At 37.5% G+C, this 23,867-nt stretch overlaps 2 protein-coding genes and 1 pseudogene across 4 annotated transcripts in view; 2 read left to right on the top strand and 1 right to left on the bottom strand.

Annotated features, from left to right (window-relative positions):
- The window catches only part of LOC149048173 (uncharacterized), an 8,657-nt gene extending 4,524 nt beyond the window's left edge, over positions 1-4,133 (top strand). For both annotated transcript variants that reach the window (XM_089201680.1, XM_089201681.1), the window contains one exon: positions 3,053-4,133. In XM_089201680.1, coding sequence (XP_089057806.1) covers positions 3,053-3,250 — 198 coding nt within the window. In that variant the 3' untranslated portion in view covers positions 3,251-4,133. The remainder of the gene's footprint in view (positions 1-3,052) is intronic.
- Positions 9-4,946, bottom strand: LOC149048172 (uncharacterized; annotated as a pseudogene). The gene is made up of 2 exons (XR_016185250.1): positions 4,821-4,946; positions 9-2,178 (listed from the first exon to the last, which is right to left on the bottom strand). The product of XR_016185250.1 is annotated as an uncharacterized LOC149048172 (transcript).
- Positions 4,649-23,728, top strand: LOC113670495 (ubiquitin carboxyl-terminal hydrolase CYLD). The gene is made up of 14 exons (XM_089201661.1): positions 4,649-5,408; positions 7,349-7,726; positions 8,809-9,031; positions 11,811-12,245; positions 13,793-14,074; positions 15,754-15,911; positions 16,035-16,194; positions 17,037-17,295; positions 17,672-17,763; positions 18,319-18,385; positions 18,482-18,623; positions 20,267-20,375; positions 20,926-21,288; positions 22,641-23,728. The coding sequence occupies exons 1-14, from the start codon at positions 4,950-4,952 to the stop codon at positions 22,826-22,828; spliced, it is 3,315 nt and encodes a 1,104-aa protein (XP_089057787.1). The 5' UTR covers positions 4,649-4,949; the 3' UTR covers positions 22,829-23,728.
- The last annotated feature ends 139 nt before the right edge of the window (positions 23,729-23,867 follow it).

Below are 23,867 nucleotides of genomic sequence, written 5' to 3'. Positions count from 1 at the left end.
AGCTGTAATTTGTTTATTGTATATAAGTGAGCATTTCACGTGCATGTAATTGTATGAATCACCTTAAACTCAAGGTAACGGACATTAATATTTATAAAAAGCTAAAGTAGTCACGTGTGATGTAGATCGCGACGTTTCGAATGCATACTGCTGGTCTTCTTCAGGCGATGAGGTGGACTGGTCATGCGTGATCTTATAAAGCATGATGCTCTGCTGTGATTGGTTGTTTTTCAACAGCTCTGATTGGGTGCATTTCGATCCTTGCTGTTCACTTAGTGATTTGCTCCCTCGGCGGTCCGCTGTCGCACGGCTCTCCTGTTGTTGTGTTTCTTGATCGTGGGCATCCACGCTTCTGGAATTTCTATTCCACTATCCCTGTTGATGTTGTTAGCGTGAAGTCTTATATGAATAGCCTCTTTGACCCTGCGCGTGTAGTAATAAGGGTCACGATCAATAAACTTTACTTCGTTCCAGAGTGGCTTGTGTCCGGTGTTGTGGGCATGTTCGGGCGAGTCGAATGTCTCGATCGTGCTCCTTAATTCTGTCATGCATAGGTCTCCCAGTCTCTCCGATGTACACCTTGCAGCATTCACAGGGAATCCTGTAAACTACACCATCTTGTTTAGCCGGGTCAACAGTGTCTTTCGGTCGTTCTAACTGAGATCTTAGCGTAGTCTCCGACTTGAAAACAGCGCGTACGCCCTGTTGTTGTAGGCAGCGGCGAAGCTTTTCGGATAGACCTTTAACATAAGGTAAAACCGCAGTGGCTTTGAACTCGTTGGCGGGTTCGGCACTGTTGTTTGGTTTTCCGGTGTTGGTAAGTTTCTGCAAGAAAGAAGAAGGATAACCATTAGAAACCAGAACAGATGACAGATGTTTTTTCTTCTCAGAGGTAACGGAGGGTTTTGTTATGAGGCGTTTGGCGCGCTCGTAAAGGCACTTAACAATACCGCGTTTTACTGATTGAGGGTGGTGTGAATCATACGCTAAGTATTGATCGGTGTGCGTGGGCTTCCTGTATACGCTGGTGGAGAGGCGGCCGTCAGCGGTGTCCAGGAAGGCGAGTTTGTTGTCTTTCTCTGTCTCCATGGTGAAGCGGATGGAAGGTTGCTGGTTGTTTAAAAGCAGTAGGAGGTCGTCTACGTTTTCGCGATCCAGGATGGTAAAGGTATCGTCCAGGTAGCGTTTCCAGATCCTAGGCTCGTAGGATGATTAGTTATCGCTTGTTCTTCGAAATTCTCCATTTAGAGGTTGGCAATGACAGTGGAAACCGGACTCCCCATGGCGGCGCCGTCTTTTTGCTCGTAAATCGATCCGTTATACTGAAAGTATGTGGATCTCAGTACGAAGGTCAAAACGTAAGCGATATGTGCAGGCGTTAGCGTGGTGCGTTCCGCAAGGCCTGGGTCGTTCTCGAGTTTCTGCAGTGCGACTTGTACAACGGCGGCGATAGGAACGTTGGTAAACAGCGATTCTACGTCGAAGGATACCATGATCTCGTTGTCTAAGATCGTCTCATTGCTGACGGTGGATACGAAGTGGGCTGAATTGGTCACCGTGTACTCTGACTTTCCTGTTAAAGGAGACAGGATGTTGGCTAAGTAAGCGGATAAATCATATGCAAAGGTGTCTACGCACGACACGATAGGTCTTAGCGGTACGTCGGCCTTATGGATCTTCGGTAAACCGTAGATTCTAGGCGGCTGTTTGTGTCGGGGTCGGATCTTGTTGTAAACGGCCTCTGATATATATATATATCCACTTCGCTTCAAGGTGAGCAGCTTTTCGGATAACTTGCGGGTCATACGGTCTGTCGGATCTTTGTTGAGGAGCTGGTAGGGTCCGTTCTCAATAAGCGCAGACGTCTTGGCACGGTAGGTGTCGGTATCCATGACTACGCTAGCGCGCCCTTTGTCCGTCGGGAGGACCATGGTGGACTCGTCTTCTTTCAGGTTTTTAAGCGCATCTCGCATCTCCTTCGTGATGTTAGGCTCTGGTGGTTCCGCCTGTTGAAGGATACCGTTAACAGCTCTTCTGACAGTATCTGCTTGTTCGGCGTCGAGTTGTCTTACGGCTGCTTCGACTTTGGCGATGATCTCTGTGGCAGGAATATTCGCAGGAGTTACGGCGAAGTTCAGTCCTTTCTTCAGTAGGGCTTTCTCGGCATCGCTAAGGAACCTAGAGGATAAATTAACAACCCAGTTAGCTTTGTCGACATACGGTGTGTCCGCCGTTTCAGAACATGCCCACAACACCGGACACAAGCCACTCTGGAACGAAGTAAAGTTTTTTGATCGTGACCCTTATTACTACACGCGCAGGGTCAAAGAGGCTATTAATATAAGACTTCACCCTAACAACATTAACAGGGATAGTGGAATAGAAATTCCAGAAGCGTGGATGCCCACGATCAAGAAACACAACAACAGGAGAGCCGTGCGAAAGCGGACCGCCGAGGGAGCAAATCACTAAGTGGACAGCAAGGATCGAAATGCACCAATCAGAGCTGTTGAAAAACAACCAATCACAGCAGAGCATCATGCTTTATAAGATCACGCATGACCAGTCGACCTCATCGCCTGAAGAAGACTAGCAGTATGCAGTCGAAACGTCGAGATCTACATCACACGAAAAACTTAGCTTTTTATTGTTATTCACCACGATGAATAACCACAACCTTTTCCACGAAATTAATATTTATTTTGTTAATATCGCTAGAAGGTCAGGGTTTTCTATTTTGTTGACATAAAATAGACAGTATGCGTAAATGACAGGCCGGATTGGTATTATACTGTACTCATGTATATTAGCCTAACTAGTCTGATCTTTGAAGTAAGGTTTTTATTGTTCCTAAGACATATTGACAATACTAGTTTGGCTAATCTACTTGAATACAAAGGAATACTAATCGAGTCTGCCATGGGATCTATATAATCAAGAGTTATCGCTTATCTCGAGATAGAAATGGATCGAGACATTTTGACTCATTCGACGTAAGAAACTTCAGTGCAGTGCTGTATTTCCTCTCATTTTCGTCCATTATCTTGTTCAGGTTGATGTGTACAGATTTGGTGTCCTCCTCTGTGAGATGTGCATCCGGGAATTGCCTGATCCAATAAAGCGTGATCGGCAAGTCGCCTTGGTTAAAAACAAATTGAATCGAGCCCTTATCCGGAAATGTTTGCAACGAGAGCCTGAGGCGAGACCAAGCATACAGGAGATAATTGATGAACTTGAGGAACCTGTTTAAAACAGGTTTGGTCGGTGTTGCTTTTAACAGAATTAACCTAATTCTGCTATTACCAATGTAATTGTAATGGTGCGTATGCTACTGAAGGACATCTTTTGTGCACCCCCCCCCCCAGAAAATCATAAGACATGATAAGATTAATAAGTTTCAAATATTAATTTTATTATTCAGAATAGGGGAAAGGCATGAAATTCCAAAGGAATGGAAAATGATAGGAGTATCGTTAACTAAAAGCATTTACTACATAAGATCGCACTCCAGGCGCCTCGAAAATAGAAAATTCATATAGAAATAAGCTTTAATGCGTTTTATTCGAATAACACATTTGTCACATGGTTCTTTTTTTGAACAAAGTCCACAAAAAAAATCAAATATAGAAATGATGGAGAGGAAGTTTATGGGAAACTGTTCTCTTGATTGAATAGCAAACCGTGCAAAGTATTGATTAGGTTCTTATATGAGAACCATGTTAACTCCTCGTTCTGCAAATTACAACCTATATGGTCACCACATCCTGTGACTTTCTAAGCCGAGAACAACAGTGTATGGTCTACATTATTTTAATTACTTGGCTGCTAAACTATGGAATTTTCTACCTGATGACCGGAGAGCTTGCGAGGATTGATATGAATTTAAGAGGAGAATTCTTAGTTTGGTCAATTTTAATATTTGAATATCACAAGCATGTATTTCTATATCTACCGTAAATTACGTCCTATTTTTTAGTATCTTATATTTTATTAATGTATCATTTGATAGGCATGTAAATCTTATATTCTTATTTTAATTTGTATTTTCATTGTATTTTATTATATTTAAAACGAAGACATTAGCTTTGTAGCTACACTTAAATTCGTTTTTAAATAAAGTTTATGTATGTGTGTGTATCGTGTAACTGGTTCTTGCATTAGTGTGTTTTCATCGAGTTATGAAGCGCGCAGTCAGTTTGGAGAGCACAAATGATCGGAAAGGCAAACATTTCATTAGGTTGCTAGAACTGCAAAAAGTTGCCCCAAAGGCCAAAAGTTGCCGAGCACAATCGGAACAGGCCACCAGATAACTCGAATCCCCGCGAACTCGAACCATTTTGCCATTTCCATTCTATCTTTTATTCCATTACGAAACCGGGCAAGACTTGTAAAAGGGCATTCAGTTCTCCGCAACTTGGACCCTAAAATGTGCGTAGAACAGGCTTGAAAATGCGAAAAATGAGATTTCTTTGGAAAATGAAAATAGTTCGAAATATCTGTGACCCGATTTGAAAATTTGAAAGCAATGGTGATGCGACAGATTAAAGATAAATTAGCTGAGACGCGCTAGTTCTGCAATCCACCCACGCGTGATGATCTGTGGCTTTGACTCGGTTGAATACTATTTTTTACTAATTAAAATTTTCAAACTGAACTTTCTTTTAACAATTAGTAGAGGTAGTGGAGTAGAATGATCCAAAGGTATTCACTAGAAATCGAAATTAGGTACGGACCACATGAAACCTATTATCACAAGGAATGAGAAGAGGCACATGGGATATTTTAGAAAATGACGTAATGTTGTTTAAAATAACTCGAACCTATTCTTCGTAAGAACGAGGCAAGGGAAATTCCCACAAAGATGGCGTTCTTCTTCCCTTTTCATCGCGATTAATGCATGGTTTGTTTACAGTGAAGGTGAAATCGTCGTTCTTGTATCCTCGTACGAAATGGAAGAAACCAATAGTAAGTATATTCTTCTACGTGATCGTGTCGGAAACTCGGTTGAAAAAAACATGATGGCACTCGGTCTGACGATGAAGTCTACACCAATTCAAGTTTTGCGAGGCGAGGTATTAGAAGGTGTTCCTGAGGCTGAACAGCCTACAGACTCAACTCAAGTAGCTGTTGTCGGAATTGAACGTAAATCATTACGTCTTGAATGTCGTACGGAGTATATGGCTCGACTATCTGAGGAAGACACCAACTTGCTTTTAGCAATTACTTCGGCTGAAGGAAGATACCTAACGTATTTAGATAGGAAACGTCTGACATTTGGACGACAATTGTTACCCGGAAGTGCTGTCTTCGTTGAAGTGAAAGGAGTTTCAAAGGTTTTGCCTGGTGTTGTTTGGTACAAAGGTGTATTACCGCCCAGTCTGGGAACTTGGTTTGGAGTTGAACTCATCGTAAGTACTCGTGCACTAGTTAAGTCGTGTTGTTGGATGAAACTATTTACATAATGTAAATTTCGTTCAGACAACAACACAACAGATCTGACGAAATTATCGTGAAGGTAACATTTCATACCGAATTAAGTTATTATTTCAGTTAACTTGATCAGACTTACTGAAGTTGATTTCAACCCGTAGAATTTAGTCTTCAAGGTAGACCTTCCTAGAAGACTCTTAGACTGAAGGGAAGATTTAAATGCTTCGTTGACACTAATTCGGTTTCGCATTCGTCGCAGGCTCATAAGTTTTTAAGCGCCTGCGTATAGTTTTGAACATGTACCTCTCTTGATTTACCAGTATCAACAACTTCATGTGACTTAGGCCTCCTTTTCAGGGTTTATAACTTAAAAGTGAACAATGTTACTGATTCCTTTGTATGTGCTTTTTATTAAGGGAAAATTAAGAGGGAAAATTACCTAGAAGGAAAGTCTTATTGTGTTAAGTTTTGCCAAATAGCATGGAAACTATCAATCTGCTCTCTAGTGAATTTTTTGAACTGTCCTCCACCTTTTTTTACAGAGCTGGGAATTTTACAAATCTAAAAAATGGCAAAGAGCCATTGTTCTTCTTCTCAACCTTTCATTTGTGAGCTTTTAGGGAGATTCTGTTTGTCAAAGCCAAGAAAGTAATACTCAGTGTTACCCTGCTAAGGAAAATTCATGATTTTATGTACTTTCAACACTTAATTGATATTGAAGAAATGTAAAATGGTTTCTGTGTTTACATAGCCTGATGGAAACACGCGGGAGGTTGGGAGAATACGAGATAAGCTTAGGAAACCACGATGCGAAGCAGAGTGGTTTCCAGCTTATCTCGTGTTCTCCCAACCTCCCAAGTGTTTACATCAGGCTATGTAAACACGGAAACCATTATACATTTCTTTTATAGAATAACAAATGAAAGAGGAGTGAAAACCATGTTTACATACGCTCATGTTAAATGGTTTTATGGCCAATCAGAGCACGCGTAATATTTGAATTATTTTATAAAGCAATCTAAAAAAATAGTTTCATACTAAACAAGCTTTTCACTTTCCTGAGGTGACAGTTGTGACCTACAATGGGAAAACACACGACCACAGGTTTAAGATTTCAAACAGAATTCTTTTTGCTTGCAGATTCTCAGTAATTCAAAATAGTGATTCACACTAGCATATCTTCTCAAGAAGCCTAGGTGTCTATTGAAATAGTTTGCACAGTTGTTTTAACTGTTTTGGAACCCATTCAATTCAAATCTCCACTTGTTTGATGGAGGGGGGGGGGGGTTGACATTCAATTGCAAACAGTTTACACCTACTAAAACTACAATCATACCAAATTGAACAACAGTTTTCCTAAGCTTCAAAATGAGAGGTGTTTTTGATTGAAACAGGTGAGTGTTGAATTTAAAGGTGTAGAAATTTTTCTCCATCATCCTCAAGTACCTTATTATCACTGCAGTATGGCGTTTTGTCTATTGATTATAAAGAAACTCCTAGATTCATAGTGGTAAGATCTAGAAGAAATAAACGGACTCTTATTTAGAATGAACATCTCGAGAATTTAATGTGCTAATTCTTACCCACAACTTCAATTTATGAATTTTTCTTCTTTATAACTGTCATGAAATGACTAGTAAAGTTCATGAACAATATGTAATGGTAAAACTTGCCCTTTAAACAGTCATATGCAAAGTGTCATCTCTATGTAAGAATGATGTCATGTTTACTGATAATATTTTAAAATCTTGCTTTTACAATGGTAGAGTGTGCATGTATCTTGTATACTGGATGCAGAACAGTGGGTATAGATTTCCACTGATTATGATGGCAACCGTGGTGATGATAATGTTGAAAGTCAAAATGATGGTTAATAATGACAATAATCTTATAATGATTTGTGGTTCAACATATCTAGAAACATCCAGGGTCAGGAACATGCAATGGAACATTTAGAAACAAGCAATACTTTACCTGTGAGCCAGACTCTGGGGTTTTTGTTGGACTGGACAAATTGACACCTAGAGAAGATGAAGGTGACTCAAAGTCTTCAAAAATTGCAAAAAAAGACGAAAATATTCAAGCTAAGCTTAAATTAAGTCTTAAGGATTCAATACTGTCATTTTGGAAGGGAAAACAAGAGCAAAGGTCATTTCAAGGAATTGATGGAGTGCTTAAGATGGATGAAAGAGTTGTGACATTTATTAACAATAGTCCAGCCAGAGGATCTGTGCGATATATTGGTGAGGAGAAGGATTCAACTGGAAATGTTTACATAATTGTGGGACTAGAACTGGTAGGTAATCTTAATTTTTGACATAATTGTACAAGTCTTAGTTTATGGATATAGACTACTGCTCAAAAGTAAGTTGACAGTCACAACTAAAAACTGTTGAGAATCAAAGATCAGGAATCGAGGCTTGAGTTTCAAGAATCAAGGAACAAGATGCTTGAACAACAGAAGTTGCCAGCATTTATGCAAATATTTCATTTTAAACAGAGCAGGAACTTGAATCAAGCTACTCTCTAGCTTTCTAATTCTAAAAACAGAATGCAATTGCATGAATACTCACAACAACTAATTAAAAAAAATTGAGCTTTGGGTGCCAGGAGAGATATCAGTTTTCCTTGGTTTCTTAATCACTTAAAAATCTGCAGCTGACCAATAAATAATGGTAATAGGAGCAAGTGGAATCCAATTTGGTCAATAATCATTCCTGTGATTAAGAAAATCAGACAGCTGAGAAGTGGGGGTCCGATTTGCCAATCACGAGTGTGATTATAGACAAAATTGGGCATCACAAAGTCCTGCTGCTAATTAATCATAACCTTTACAATTTTGGAAAAAAAACATACTTAAGACAAACATCTCTGGTAGAGGAAATGTCTAAAGTGAAAAATTTTTCCATTTTGGAAGTTCCCAGTTTTTCTTTTCTTCATGATAGATGGTTGTTGCTATGGTTATTGTAATCAGTTCTGTGATTGGTGGATTTAGCTGAAAGGACTTGTAATTGGCTGCTTCAACTGTCCAATTACAGGTGTCTGATTTTGGCCAACTGTTTGATTACACTGTGATTACAACTGTAGAGAATGATGAGTGAAAAAAAAAACAGCTAATGCACCAATCACATGTGAGGAAATTGTAATGGTTATGATTAAAATTTAAAGAAAAGTTCCAGTGGAAACTGATTTGTGGCATTCAGTAATATTGTGTTCCTTCTTGTCAGTGACGCTTTGAGATGAAAGAGGATGATCTACTGTTGTAATTCTTGCAAAAATTGTTTAAATTGAAAATATGTAGGTAAATTACAATCAATTGATTGAATGAAATGAGTCACTAAGTAAGCTATTATATTTAAACTTTCTATCCTTTATCAGGATGAAAGAGTGGGATCTGGTACTGGTAAAAGATTTGGCACTCAAAAGTTTGTTTGTAAGAGAGATTATGCAGAATTTGTACCATTGACAACTGTCATACCAGAAAAAGACTTTGATGGCAATCCTGGAAAAGCTGCAAAACAAGAAGCTTGGGGAAAGCGGGAGCAAATTAATGAAGATGAAATGTATACAAGATCAATGAGCTGTGTTAATGTACCATCAGGTAGACAAATGATATGATATCTCAGTTGTGTTGTACATTTTTTATTGACTTAGTCAAGCACACCATGCATAATGAAGCAGAAAATCATAATCTGTGACCTGATGTCTCTTTCACTCAATTCCCTTAAAACATTCAGATGTTGAGAAATTATTCTTCCAGTTCAAAAAAGTGTTTGAAATTGAAACATTCAATTTTTGCCTTGGATATTTTGAAACTCTGAAGCTTTAGTTGTATAGTGATGTGGTGTCCCAGCACGCATTTTTTTTTTCTGAAATTTTAGGCCTTTGCAGGTAGAATTATTAGTATGAATGGTTTGTGATAGATTGATATGAAACTTTGCTATTAATAGGGTCAGAATGAATGTTAGGATTGACCAACCCTGTACCAGACCCCTCAAGGGGCATGTTGTTTTGCACAGCTTTGATCCTTATTGTTGTTTTGTGAGATGCAGAGCCAAAAAAAATGTTGCAAACTCTTTTAAAGTTGTATGTTTGCTTACTTTTTTTTCTTTCTGATGAGATCATTGATCTGTGTGGGAATGTGTAAGTGATTGTAGACTTCCTCAAAGGTACAAAATTTTTACAAAAACCTTTATTTTCAATTCATAAGTTTGTGTCAACTTCCTTAATAAGTCGTCATACACCTTCTGTTCCATTCTGTTTCGCACAACCTTGATTTTTTTTAGTTATAGAGTCTCAAAAAGCTTAATTTGACTTTAACCATCTTTAGTTCTCCTCAAATCACTGAAGATGCTCAAGGTCGAATGAATATAAAAACTTGTTGCTACCAGGTAAATCTTGTGCTACTAGAAGCTATTAATTAAATGCGAGGGAATGTGACCTAAAATTCTCTCATTATTCAAAAAAGTGCTAAAATTGATTGTTCAGAAGCAAAAAAAATGAGCAACTTTCCTGCATTTATGAGACTCAGGCAATTAATTCACCATGCTGGATTGTTTGTTTCTATCACTTCAGGCAGGGTTCTCTTTATCAGGCTGTAACCGGTAAAATTTACTGTTTGTAAGAGCACTTATTACTGCCTGCAAACACTCAGAACCCTTAAAAAATACGCAGTTATGGTGAACTAATCTGGTAAGAAAGTGTAATAACAAGCCAACTGTGTGCACTATTATAGATCTACATGTGCTTTAGGTAGCTAACACTGACTGACACCTTGCGAGTTTGGAAGCAAGAGTGATTTTTCGCAGGCTTTCTGCTAAATCTCATGACATTTGTCAGTTCTCTGCACATGCAAATGTGGTGTCGTTTAATAGTTCAGTTTTCATGATGAATTGGCAGCAAACAATGCTATCATTTCTGTTCAGAAACAAGAGGTCATGAAGAGTGGCTGGTAAGCTTTACAAAAATTTAGGGGTAAACAAAACAAAGGTTAGGTACTAGCAATGGAAAAGCAGCCAATTGCCAGAAATAACTGTCTTGACAGCTCTACAATTGCTGGCTATATAACGAACACGTGGGGACAAAGCTAGTCTTCATTGTGAAATTCTACTTGAAATGTGTTTCAGACAACGGTTTGAAAGAAGCCTTGAAAATAAAAACTCTCGACAGGGTAAAAGTTCTGAATTTGAGACGATTAGAACATGAATTCAGCTATTCGATGTGATTCAGTTTCATAGCAATGCAATTCATAGCTGACACCGCTGATAAGCCATGTAAGTGACGCCAAAGATATCACCTGAAATCAAAGGGAGACCAGTTTATGTTGTAAGCAGTTTGGAAAGGGCATAGTAAAATATAATGCTTTTAAACAAAATTTTACTCTGTTTTGTTCAACCTCTGAACCTAAAGGTGTATTGTTCACATTATGAATTTTTCAATGGAGAATTTTTGATAGGCACGATGTACCGTATGCTTTAGGAAATAACAAAGTTGAGAATGACCAGCTGCCTGAAGCTGCAAATGTGCTTTACTGGTTTGAAAAGGTCCCTTACCTGTTGTGCTGAAAACTAAGGAGAAACCTGCTTCAGGGTCATAAAATTGCATAGGGTAGTGATGAAAATTTTGTAAGTTGAATAGTTATAAGACAAAATCATCAATTGAGTAATATTTTTACAACATATCAGTGCTTAAAACAATTTTTACCAGTCTAAAAAGAAGCCCGAATGTTGCAAAGCCTTACTTGAAGTCAGCTAGTTCTGTTTTAATTTTTCAGCTTAAGTCATTTTACCATTTGAAAATCACATTTTTTGTTACTCCAGAGCTAATTCCATCACTTTAAGTCTTAAATTTCCATTTTTTTTGGAACTGATTATTTCTTGGAATTTATAATTTTCATTTGAGCTTCAAAAAGTCTACCTTGATAAGGATGAAACAAAAGGTGTAACAACTTATCATGGACTTCTGCACAAACCCACGAATTGGAAATGAAAGGATTTAGTTAAAATTTTGTACCTTTATGGATGCCTATGGTCATTTTCACATTCCCGCACAGATCAATGATCTCATTAGCCCATTGTGGAAAGAAAAAAGTTTGCAAACATACAACTTTAAAAGAATTTTCAAGTTCTTTTTGATTCTGCATTTGTCACAACAGCAACAAAGATCAAGGCCATGTGAAACTTGCCTCTGGAGGGACCTGGTACAGGATTGGCCAATCCCAGCATTTATTTGGATGGGGTATTAGCAAAGTTGCATGTTATTAATTAGTTTGTGAAATTGGAAAGGCATCTAGAGATACTTTTATCATTGTAGTGTACAGAACAGAGATTGAAGCATTGTGGTGAGGAAAACAGTGGATTTATTTTGTATCTTTATCTTAGGTACTAGTACAGAGTCAGCCAGAAAACTAAGAAGAACAAATTCGATGACATCTGCTGAAACAGAACTCATGATGGCTGCTGGAGAATCCAGCAAAACTGATCCACAGGAGTTTATAGAGAAACAACGTCAAATGCTAAGGGAGTTTGAGGGTAAAAACCTGCCTGACAATCAAGATAATGATGTCATCATGCACGATGAAGAAAGGACAGACAGTGCCGAAAATTTTCACTTTAAAGATGATCATTTTAAAAACACTCCCCAAGACAGGTCTGTTAATGAGGGGAATAAGATAATTACAGAGCAGCCTGGTTTGTCAAATGGTGACCGTAATTATACCAATTTTAACCATCAAAACACTACTCAGGAATATGATGACTATGTAAACATTGATAAGGATGGCAGTGAAACCTGGATTAGAAAATGTGAAAGACAGGGTAAGTGTGAAGCACATGATAATTTTTAGCTATTTGCTCAAAAATTCCATTTGAAAACCTGTACATTTATATTATTGAGAAATATATATTTCTGTTTGCTTTGTTCTTACATACCAATCATTACACATAACAATCTTGACTATATGATATTAATTAACACAAAATCTACAAAGAACATCACGTTGATTTTGAAACAAGAGATTATATTTACTGGACCTTCATGTTACCTAAATGCCTCTAAGATCTATAGTTGTTGTCTTATTTATAGTCCATTTCTGGCATAGATTTACATAAATTAAATGGAACTCAAATACTAGTGATGAACTACCAAACAACACTGCATCCACAGATTCATACTCTCCATTATGTGTCAGCATATGCAACTGAATTGTTGAATTATACTCGTTTAACAAATTGACCCCCCTAGTAAAGCATTGTTATATGAGCTGTTTTGAAATATTGGAAAAACTTGAAATATACATACTGCATCCCATCTCATTCCAGTTTCAAAATTTTCAAGCCACGCTAACTTTTGAATTAATTCTCAAACACATTGACTACAAAGAGAAGGAAATTTAGGTTTTACCATCACTGAAAATAATTTGTTCACTCTCCAATGAAGAAGCTGTTCAGTTACTCTGTTTCCTCATGGACATCCATTCCTAAGTTAGCTTAAGTTACAATTAGAACCACTGTCTTCATAAGCATAAGTGTCCTTATGTTGGTAGCAAATTAATATTAAGGTGATTCCTCATGGAGAAAAAGTTATAGAACCGTTTTTTTTTTTTTAACTTTCCTTAGATGTTCTCTACCAATGTCTGTTTTAAATAATACAGTATAATGAAAAAGTTGGGTCACTGTGCTTGTTTAAGAGATATGATGGGCATAACTTACCCCATTAATTCCAGATACTGGAACTAGTCACATGCATTATTTCATTGATACACAGTACATCTTGCAGTACCTGAAAGCAAGGGTTTAGAAAATAACACTTACAAAAAAAACACACAATTGGAAGTCTCAAGGGTAATAAGGAACAATTTTGCATATCGTTTATGGAAAAATCGCTCAATTTTAAATGACATTGGCTCAAAACATTCCTCAAGTCATTGCTTTCGGAATCATAATTTGCATCCTTGAGTAATGGGCCTGGTGCCTGTGTATCTTTTTTTCCCATTGATGAATTTTTTTCAGTTTCTTCTTTTTAACGGTAGTAATTTCTAAACCAAAATTATACAGTAAAAAATATAGGTCACCTGATATCATACCTTTTACCTGGTCCATTGATTGGAAAACAGTATTGTGTTCTCGGAATGCAGGCGGATTTTTATGCACAGTATAGGATGAGCAGTACATTACTGAGGAATCACCCTAAGTGTTATTCCTCAGTAAATTATGGGTATATCATAGTTTAAGATTAATGTTTTATCCTCTTAGTGTGAAAATAAGGGATAAATACTGTCCTTTGGGTAGAAGAAACTTTTCCGTTGAAAAAGAAGTATCCATTTCAGATGATCATAATTTCTTTTAATGATTTCTTTGGACAGAAGAATCTAAGGAACATGTACAACCTGCCACACATTTAACTTCTCACCGATCACCAACCTCTAAAGATGAAGTGAAGCAGTTACAGCAAGGAGCACATAGAAATAATGGATCTGTGGTAACAGCCAAATATGTCTCGGATAGAAAGTCAAGTGAAATTGAAGAAGCTATGGAAGTGGAAATGGAAAAGGAAATGTCTTCCAAAGACCCTTCAGAAAAGCCATATTCACACTCACATGCATCTGCATTGCCCAGAAATGATTTGGCAGTTAACAATGGAACTGGTTGGTACTCAATATATTTTTGTTAATTTTTGGAATTAATTAAATGTATATTCAATGCTGATTTGTTACCATAGTCAAACCTGTATTAAGGGCTGGTTTTCAAAGTCTCAAAATTCTTGAACATTGTAATTTTCATCTTTTTTAAGCAATTATGGTCACCCTTTACTTGAGTCCCAATGGCCTGTTTGTATCGCTTCCTACCTGTATTGAATGGTTGCTCAAAATGGGACCACTTGAATAAAACCAAGAATAATTTTTCAAGAAAAATTTAACCCATGTTTATCTCTGCTAAAACAATTAGTAGTATTTTGAGCAAGTTTTTGTAGAATTAGTGGTCAGTTGTAGAATGAAATGGAGTTTTGTACAGTACCCTTTTTCTGTGGAACCTGTATCAAGTGGTCAACCTGTATTAAGTGGTCACCCTGCTATTCCCTGTGGGTGACTGTTAATACAGGTTCCACTGTATTATGCACTTCTGCTCTAGAATATTTAATGGAAGTGCATGTACTGTAGTAATGCTGGTGACTGATCCCCCATATGAGGAAGCATCAAGAGATGTCTCGAAGTCATCTTCAGAATTAATCTACTTACCACAGACTTCATTTAGTTAAGCAGTTTTAAATTGTGAATTGCAGCCATCAGGCTGCTTATTTATTGCAAGATGCAAAGACACAGAAGGTGATTTAGTTTTCAGTGCATTTGGGCTTATATGTTTCTCCCCTACTCAGCTTAATTTAATTTCCCTTTGATACTCTTAAGTCAAAGGATATAGGGGGGACCTGGCACAATACTTTTTATTTTTATTAGGTATTGGTATGTATGTTAGCTGCTTCTGAAATAGATTTGAAGAGTAGAAAAAGTGCACAACATGGAGAGTTTTTTAGGTACTAATCCAAATGGGGACCTACTCTTACAGGGCTGAACAACAAAAATGAGATGTACATAAACACATCTGGGGCTCTGCCTTAAGGCTTGACCAAACCTGTACTTTTTTCCACGTTATTATAAGTGAAAATTTTTTGAAAGCTTATGAAGGGAGAGAAGGTGTAGGAGAAAGTAGGAGTGCCTTTTTTATGTGAAAGTTTATTACAACTGTAAGATTAAAGGTAAATACTGTGCTCAAGCCAAGTAGCCCACTTAGCAGGAGCTTATTCCAGTTTCCTTAGCGTGAAGTGACTAGCGGCATCACTTCTCCCCTCCCCCTGGGATGGGATGCTAGCCCAAGGCAAGGTTACCCCTCACCCCCCCCCCCCCAGAACATTATCAGGCTTCTCTGATAATATACTGGTACCCATTTACAACATGCCTTATGCCATATCTTAAAATCAAAAGTTCAAAAATGGGGAACCAGGTTTTGACACCCTAACCAGTCCACTTGGTTTCTTTAGCTGATAGTTTTTTTTATATAATTCTCAAAACATGTGAAACTCCCATCTTTAATGAAAACAGAAGAGCTTGATGGGCCTGTTTACATGTAGTTACTGAGACCCTCGAGAAATAGGCTCTAGATCTCCAACCCAGACCTGTACACACCAGAGTCCAGCACACTTACCACTAGACTGCCATGTCTTCCACTATCACAACTTCAATAAAGACAGTGTTGTAGACAGTTTGCAACTGGTTAAGCATTATTTTGCTAGTGACCAGTAATTATTGTAATAGTTAAATTTTTGCTGCAGGTGACAGTGGCATTGTGTCAGTTGAAAACCATTATGGAATGGAGGTTGGATCTATGGTAGAGGTTCCTATGGCAGATGGTGTTCCAAGATATGGTGTCATTCGCTGGATGGGAAATATGCCACAAGTGAAGGAAAAGGTGGTAGCAGGTCTGGAATTGGTGAGTGAGATTTATCAGGCTCAGCCAGAGTAAAAACATTGTGGTAAACCATAGATTTTGTTTTGTAGCACTTTATTTATTATTATATCACCAACATTTATTCTGTACTTTCTTTCCTTGAAGGAAGAGGAGGAGTCTGCATGTTCAGATGGGACTTTTAATAAAGAAAGATATTTCACCTGCCCAGCAGGAAGAGGTTTCTTTGTTTTACTGGAGAATTGCCGACCAGATTCCCGTTTTGCTAACTCACCAACCACTGATGTCGGTTTAAATGCTGAACAAGGTAAACAAGCCAAATTTGAAAACTGTACAGATAATTATGGCAAATGTTTCACGTTCAACGTATATTGGAGCCACAACCCACTACTGTGAACCTTCCAATCATGCATTACACAATACTTTTATTTAAAGATGTGGACCTGTATTTTATTTGATTATTTATTTCTGAATGTGCAGATATTGCAGATGTTGAATATTGTTCTGGAAGGGCACAAAATCGGTTTTTATCATTTAGTTGATTCTCTTGAAAAAACTTAATGTTCCACAGCTGCTTTTATTAGATATTTAAGTTTTTTTTTATCACCAGTTCAGTGCCTGGGTACTTTTTAACAGGTACATATCTTGCACAAATGATATCATGAATATTTGCCCTTGTGCAACTTGTTTTGATAATTTTTTTGTACCCAATTGTCTCTTCTCTCTTGTCTCTTTCTATTTTTTTTCGCACATCTCCTTTAAGGTTATTTCTTAAAGGAGATGTATCCCCTGAAACCATGTAACCTTTATGCCAGTCTTTATAAATATAAGTGTAGGTGAAATTGTGTAATGGAGTGCCTTTCGAGTTTCCACAAAGTGACATAACATTTCTAAGATAGTCTTCAAATGAGCTAAGAATGCCTCTACAGGGGCTGCCATTTTCATCATGCTGAGAAATGTGTTTGATGAAAATGACAATTTTTTTGTGATAACCTGAACAACAACTGTTTGTGAACTGGCCAATGTGGCTTTGTGTCTGTATCTCTTTATTTATTGATAATAATTTTAAAAAGATGATTTTATTGAGTTACTTTGTATTAATTATTTTTTACCTTAATTTTAATTGAATGAACAATTGACTGTTTTCAGACTTTGGAAGCATGCCTTCTCCAGAATTCCATGGCATAACCACGCCTCCCGAAACTCTTGAGGATTATCACTGTGGGCAGATGCGTGGCCTTCAAGGTCACCATAACTCGTGCTACCTTGATGCCACACTTTTTAGTATGTTTGCGTTCACAAGTGTGTTTGACACTTTGCTGCATCGTCACAAAAAAAATGATGATTTGGAGGAATATGATAAAGTGCAGAGTGTGCTGAGAAACTGGATTGTCAATCCTCTCAGAGTGTACGTAATGGCATCATAATTTAATCAACAGTTAATACATGGGGAAGTTTATTGGGAAGAGAGGAATAAAGTACATGTCACACACTGTTACACTGGATCCTTTTAGGAAATAGAGCAGCCACCCACCCATAAATGAGCAACCTCCCGCGAACTGTTTTGAATGTCTGGCTGACACTGGTTTTCAATTTAAATTTGTTGCACATGCAATTTTAGCAGTTCGTTATAGACCTTACCATAATGTAGGGTTCATTTTACGTGCCATGCAGTGGTGGTATCTTTCACATTGATCTTGCACTTTTACGTACAGATTTCATTGGAGTGTCATGTCAGATTCTTGAGGATAAATATCTTAGTGTTAAATATTGTGTTATTGCAGGACCGGTTTTGTTCGTGCAGACCGCCTTCTTGCGCTGAGACAACTTCTTGACCAGCTCAGTTCCACAGCAGGCCTAATAAATGAAGAAAAAGGTGATATGAAAACCTTAAAATTGCACATAAAAAAATTACTAAGTAGAACAGTGTATTACATTCACAAATCAGCATGATTTTGTGCACTCTTGAATGTCTACTCTCTTTTTCTTACTTCAACAGTTTCAAAATTACTTCGAGGTTTGCCACTGATTCTAGGGCATAGCTCATGGAGACAATTAAGCTTCAAGTGTGTCTCCTTTCTCTAATGCCGGAAAAAGGGATGATTTTTCACAGCCTGGCATGCTTTTAGTTCAGAGTAATGTGCTAGTTTCCTCTTGCCCTCCCTATGCATTTTCATCTCTTAAATGACCCGTTCTATTCAGTGGTCCTTAGTATGCGTTGGCAGTTGCTACTGAAATGTCTCCGTACAGGTCATCTTTTGTGAGCCGATTGCACCTTCAAAGAAAGGTGTGAGCCAGTCAAATTTAGAATAAAAAGTCAACGAAGATACACTGTCTTTGTAGTTAGATTATCCTTGATCAAAGTTCCACTCAACAGCTGAGCGCAAACTTGACCCAAACTATTTTTGATATTGTTGTCGTAATTTTTCAGACCCAGAAGAATTTTTAAACTCTCTCCTGCAACAAGTATTAAAAGCGGACCCTTTTCTTCACTTGAAGTAAGTTATTTTTAAATCCGTTTTCTGCACTTCATACTGTGTATGATTGGGGTTTTGCTCAAGCGCAAATAAAACCTTGCTGTATGGATTTCACAGGCCCCGAGATGTGCTAGCGAAGAAAGGTGAAGGAGCGTTCTTGTACCAGATCATAACTGACAAGGATGAGTCGGTGAAAATTGCTCAGGTTCAAACTATGTTGGAGCAGTCTTTCATCTCAGCGGATCTCATACTATCCGAGGTAAGTGGGGCGTGTGTTGATGCAAGTATTTTCTTAACGACACGGCAATTTCTAATTAACACGCTGCATTTTCGCTAGTAACCTTTGTAAGCCTTAGGTGATATTGTGAACAGCTTCACTCTTAGACGTGATCAGAGCATTTTCAAGCACAAAGGTGCCTCAAGCACAAAGATTATGTGCTAAGAAAATGTCAACAAAGCGATATTGTGTGATTGAACACCAAATTCTCAGCGCCATGTTTACTAGAAATGTATGGCAGACAGTGCAGAGAATTGATATTTAGATCTGGGAGGGATGGGGTTAATTAAAAGCGTAACTACGTCACTTTTTAACTCGTGAATTGCGCGCATGCGCAAGAGCGAGTTATAGATATGATGTAGGGAATGCCATTCGCTCGCTCGCTCGCTCGATTGGTCGATTCCTGTAAACTTTTTTTAGATTTTAGGCTTTTGAGTGCATTTGATAGTTTTTGGCGAGCAATAAACAGACGAAATGGCGACCTTTGTTGCTAAGAATAGTGGTGGGTGAAAAAGAAGCCAATGATAATCTTAAAAGAGTTTTTTTTTTTCGTTTTAGTTTCAACAAGCGGCGCCAGCGACTGGCAGGCATGCAAGGATTCACACTGAAATAACAGAACAACCTTCGTTTTTCATAAAATTGTAATTTACAGTCCTTGAACTTAAAAACAATCCGAAGATTCATTGAAAATATCACTTACTGCGAAGCGCTCGGAGTTTACAGATGTTCAAAAGCTTCTTCTGTTATGGCGTGAGATTGAGGACAAAATTGATCATTACGTTTCGTCGCGTGTGTTTTTCCTGTGTGAAGCAACAGAAGATGCCGGCGACTGACGAAATAACAAGTTAACACGAAAATCAGATAACACCTAAACAAACAATTTTAGCTACCGATTTTCAGTGAATTTTTAAAGAACAATTTTCTTTTCAGTTTCAAGACAATTTGAAGATTCAGTATACATACAACGTACTAAAATGCGAAAGTTACACACCACAAAATTGATAAATAGGCCTGAAATGAAATTCTATCTTGTTATTGATTATACGTTGCCTAGCACGTGACTTAAATCTACCCAGGCGGAGATCCAAAATGACGGTGGGAGGCTTGGCTTAGTTATATCACTCGAAACTCGTTCCCGTTTGGCTCATTTGATAAAAAGGGAATCGTTAATGTTTTCATTACGACAATATTGCCTTGATTTTCTAATATTTACAACGAAAGACAGTAAATTTCACTTTTCACCCACATTTACTTCCAACCTTTTCTTTTGAACCAGAAACAAAAATGATAGACGTTTAAAACACATGACATCATCCACCTTGTCAAATGTAATAGCATGATCATTTCAATTGTAATGCCTTCTTATTCCAACGTTACTTTGTTTCTTTGCTACATTAGCGAACACTGAACTACTGCTCGTACTCTAGATATGACAATCAACCACACAATTCCCTAAACCAGATAACAATAAACATAGTCTAAAAAATCATATGTCAATTCACGAGTTTGCTCACAGAGCACTTTGATTTGCGTTTCGCATTTCATTTCCAAGTTTCGTCAGTTGTAATCCTCACATGAATCAACCTTCTTGGACATTGGTATGACTCAGTTGTTTGTTTTCACAGGTACCATCGTGTTTGATTCTTCAGATGCCTCGGTTTGGTAACAGATACAAAATGTACGACATGATTCTACCCAATCTGGAACTTGACGTCACTCACATCGTCGAAAATGGTGCGTGCTACAGGGTTCTTAACTCTAGTTTCTCTGTGTCACTATTTGACGACCTAAAATCATGTACAAGGGTCGCTGCAAAAAAAAAAAAGGGGGAAAGAACACTTTGTGTTAAAGTATGTAACGATTTTAACGCCTTTTTTAAAATAGGGAATTTGGCTGGGAAAACGCTCGAGCATCAATAATTTGTTATGCTGATTGTTATCTCAGTTTAAATTTTCTCACTAATGCAGGCGAACGTGGAAAGTTAAAAATCTGTTTTCGGGGCCAGAATAGACAAATCACTATGAATCATAAGAATAAAATCGACTGGATTTCAAATTTTTTTCCCTCCGGCATAGATATCCTTAATAGTATCTAATTTTAGAACTTCCCAGAAATTCAGTTTCCAAATAAGAAATCCTTTCAACTAAATCACGTTAGTCTCATTCGTGTCTCCTATTGCGCGTTACAATGACTTCAGTTCTGTGATTTACAACGTTACTTGACTTCACTATGTGACTTCGTCATGAGAAGAGCTTGTTGTTAACGAAGTTCGTTATGTTCCCAGTTCCCCGCGAATGTACCATGTGCGGCCACGACGTTGCTCAATACGAGTGCAAGAAGTGCTATGAAATAGGTCTCCTGAAAGACGGACCCGGAATAGCGAGCTACTGTAAAGGATGCAATGAGAAAATGCACGGTCATCGAAAACGTCAGGATCATCTACCAAAGCCGATACTTCTACCTCGAGCGCACAGTCTCTTCAGTGACGAAAAGAATACAGTGGAAAGACAGATAACAATCGATAAGCAGAAAATGGATCTCTTTGCTGTTGTCTGTATTGAGACAAGTCATTACGTGGCATTTGTTAAGTGTGGGAAGGATAAAAAGGCCCCCTGGTGCTTCTTTGACAGTATGGCGGACAGGAAAGGTGAGTCAGAACTCGTGACTGGCTATGTTGGTCACCCCTTCACTTTTTGTGTGCGTTTTGTTTGTTTATGAAGGCAGGGAAAGTTCATAAAAATCACCAGAAATTCAAGACAAGTCACGACCTGACAGAAATTATGAGAAGTTATGCTTATTGTGCTTACCGGTATCATTCGGCTGAAATTCTGCTTTTATTTGTTCTCATCTCCTAATTACTTTCCTTTTTTAATTATTATTTTCGTTTTCACGGTTGTTTAACCCTACTTCTGCTGGTTAAAAAACGCACAAATTTGTCCACATTCAGTTTTTAATTCATATCTCAACAAATATTTACAGGAATAACACCTACAATATGTCATTTTAAAGTGTATAGAATGGGCTTCTCAGGGAAAAAAAAATTCATCATTGAAACCCTGGACTTTCCTAAAAAGTAAAATTTAAAACACAAAATAAGTAAGACATAGTGTAAAACTTGAGGTCAAAGTCACTTTTCCTCATAGGTATAGGTTACTTAAGATTAATTGATAGCAGAAGTTAATTATTAACATCTCAGCAACATTTCCTGAAAATCTGAAAGAAAAAGAATAAATAATGAATTTTTTATGAATTTTTATGTGCACCCATGTCATTCCAAAAAAATTAGCAAAAATTTGTCCACATTCAGTTTTAATTCATATCTCAACAAACATTTACAGGAATAACACCTACAATATGTCATTTTAAAGTGTATAAAATGGGCTTCTCAGGAAAAAAAAGAATTCATCATTGAAACCCTGGACTTTCCTAAAAAGTAAAATTTAAAACACAAAATAAGTAAGACATAGTGTAAAACTTGAGGTCAAAGTCACTTTTCCTCACAGGTATAGGTTACTTAAGATTAATTGATAGCAGAAGTTAATTATTAATAGTTACATTGTAATCGATGTGTAAGGCGCTAGGGTACAAAATTCAAAATCAAAACCCTGTTATTTCGATCATTCATATGTAATCTGAATCCTTCAAGTTCCCGCCGGTCTTTCTTTAACTACCCTCGTTTCTATTTTACTGAAAGGTTTTCAATCTCGGTAAATATTATATTTAGGATATTCGATTTGGATATTTTGCGTTTTTGGAAGCATAGCATCATCTCATGAGGGCTTAAAGATGATCAGGTCGGTTGAGTTCTTTTCAAAATTAAAATAGCTTAGGGTTTACATGTGATAAGATTTGAAGATTTTTTTTCAAGAAAAAGCTCTTGAGTGACTTGAGTTGGGTGTTGTAGATCAAAGAATTACGTGCTAATAGCTTTATGGATACTAGTAGTGCTTATAAAGTTCTTACTCATTTACTCTGTTTTTTCGCTGCCTTGCTTTTCAGGAGAAAGAAATGGTTACAATATCCCTGCTGTGACGCGTTGTCCTGAAGCGCTGGAATGGCTCTCCAAAACCCCCGAAGAAATCATTGCAGCAAAGGAGAGAGGCGAGATGCCAGAAAAAGTACGTCGTCTGCTAGGAGATGGATATCTGTGTATGTACCAGAACTTGGACATGACTATGTATAAATAAATCAGGAGACATGCCAGTGGCCACGCCTCCAACACGTTCGAATTACGTCGTTCATGCGAGGATGAACCGCTTCTTAAGTAGGAAGTCAAGTCAACTACTCTACACCGCATGCAATGCACGTGTAAAATACTTGAGGAGGTGCCTCTCACTAGGGTATGTACTAGTATTTGGGAGAGAAATGTATATAAGGAAAAATACAAAAGTGATCTTTTTCAGGCGTATGCCTATAGTTTGTAAACTTATTTTTTAGCATCGCTCGCATTTCTGTTATGCGTCATGGGCAAAGTTCATCGACACTAAAATGATGGAAAAATTGATAGTTGCATGTAAAGCAGAAGAGAATCATTCAAAATGAAAAACCAAAATTGAGAGCGATTTATCCATCACTTAGAAAGTAAGCAAAATCAAAATCTTGTCATGTTAAGTACATAGAACTTAAATGCTTTAAGTTTCATTTCACTGAAGTCGAATACAATACGAACAGTAGAATTTGTACAGTTACAGTGAACTCAAAGATTGATAGACATAAATTTTGTAAGCTTGTGATGTCTAACGAAACTATGTTAAGAGTGAAAGGGTTTCGTAGACGCGTAAAAAATTATACTGTGCAGGTAGAGGTTTACGCGACGGGGAGGGGGGGAGGGGTGAAACGGGTTGAAGGATGGGAGGTTAAAATGTGGACAACTTTACATGGAGTATAAGTGCTCAGTTAGTTTAGTCTAGGCTCCTAAAAGAGTATAGTTAATTCAATTTTTACGAAAACTTCTGTAGCGTTTGGTTCAATTCCTTGATATATGGTTAGCTTTTGTTATAATCCGCGTTTGGGTAGTACTCTTGTACTTCCATTTATATTCAGAAAAAAATTCAGAAACATTAAATAAATTTATTTGCATTACTTTACATTTGTATTTCCCTTTTGATCTCCATCATCTTGCCGTTGTGGCTGCTGCGAAGATTCATATTTCAGAAGTAATCTGGCGATCGACACAATTCTTGAAACTGTTTGGAAATGCATTTTTGTATTAATGCACTTCTTCTT

This window comes from Pocillopora damicornis, chromosome 3 (assembly GCF_964200805.1).
Source record: "Pocillopora damicornis chromosome 3, jaPocDami1.2, whole genome shotgun sequence".
NCBI lineage: Eukaryota > Metazoa > Cnidaria > Anthozoa > Scleractinia > Pocilloporidae > Pocillopora > Pocillopora damicornis.
The sequence above is the reverse complement of the archived record's forward strand: the minus strand, read 5'-3'. Positions and strand labels throughout refer to the sequence as shown.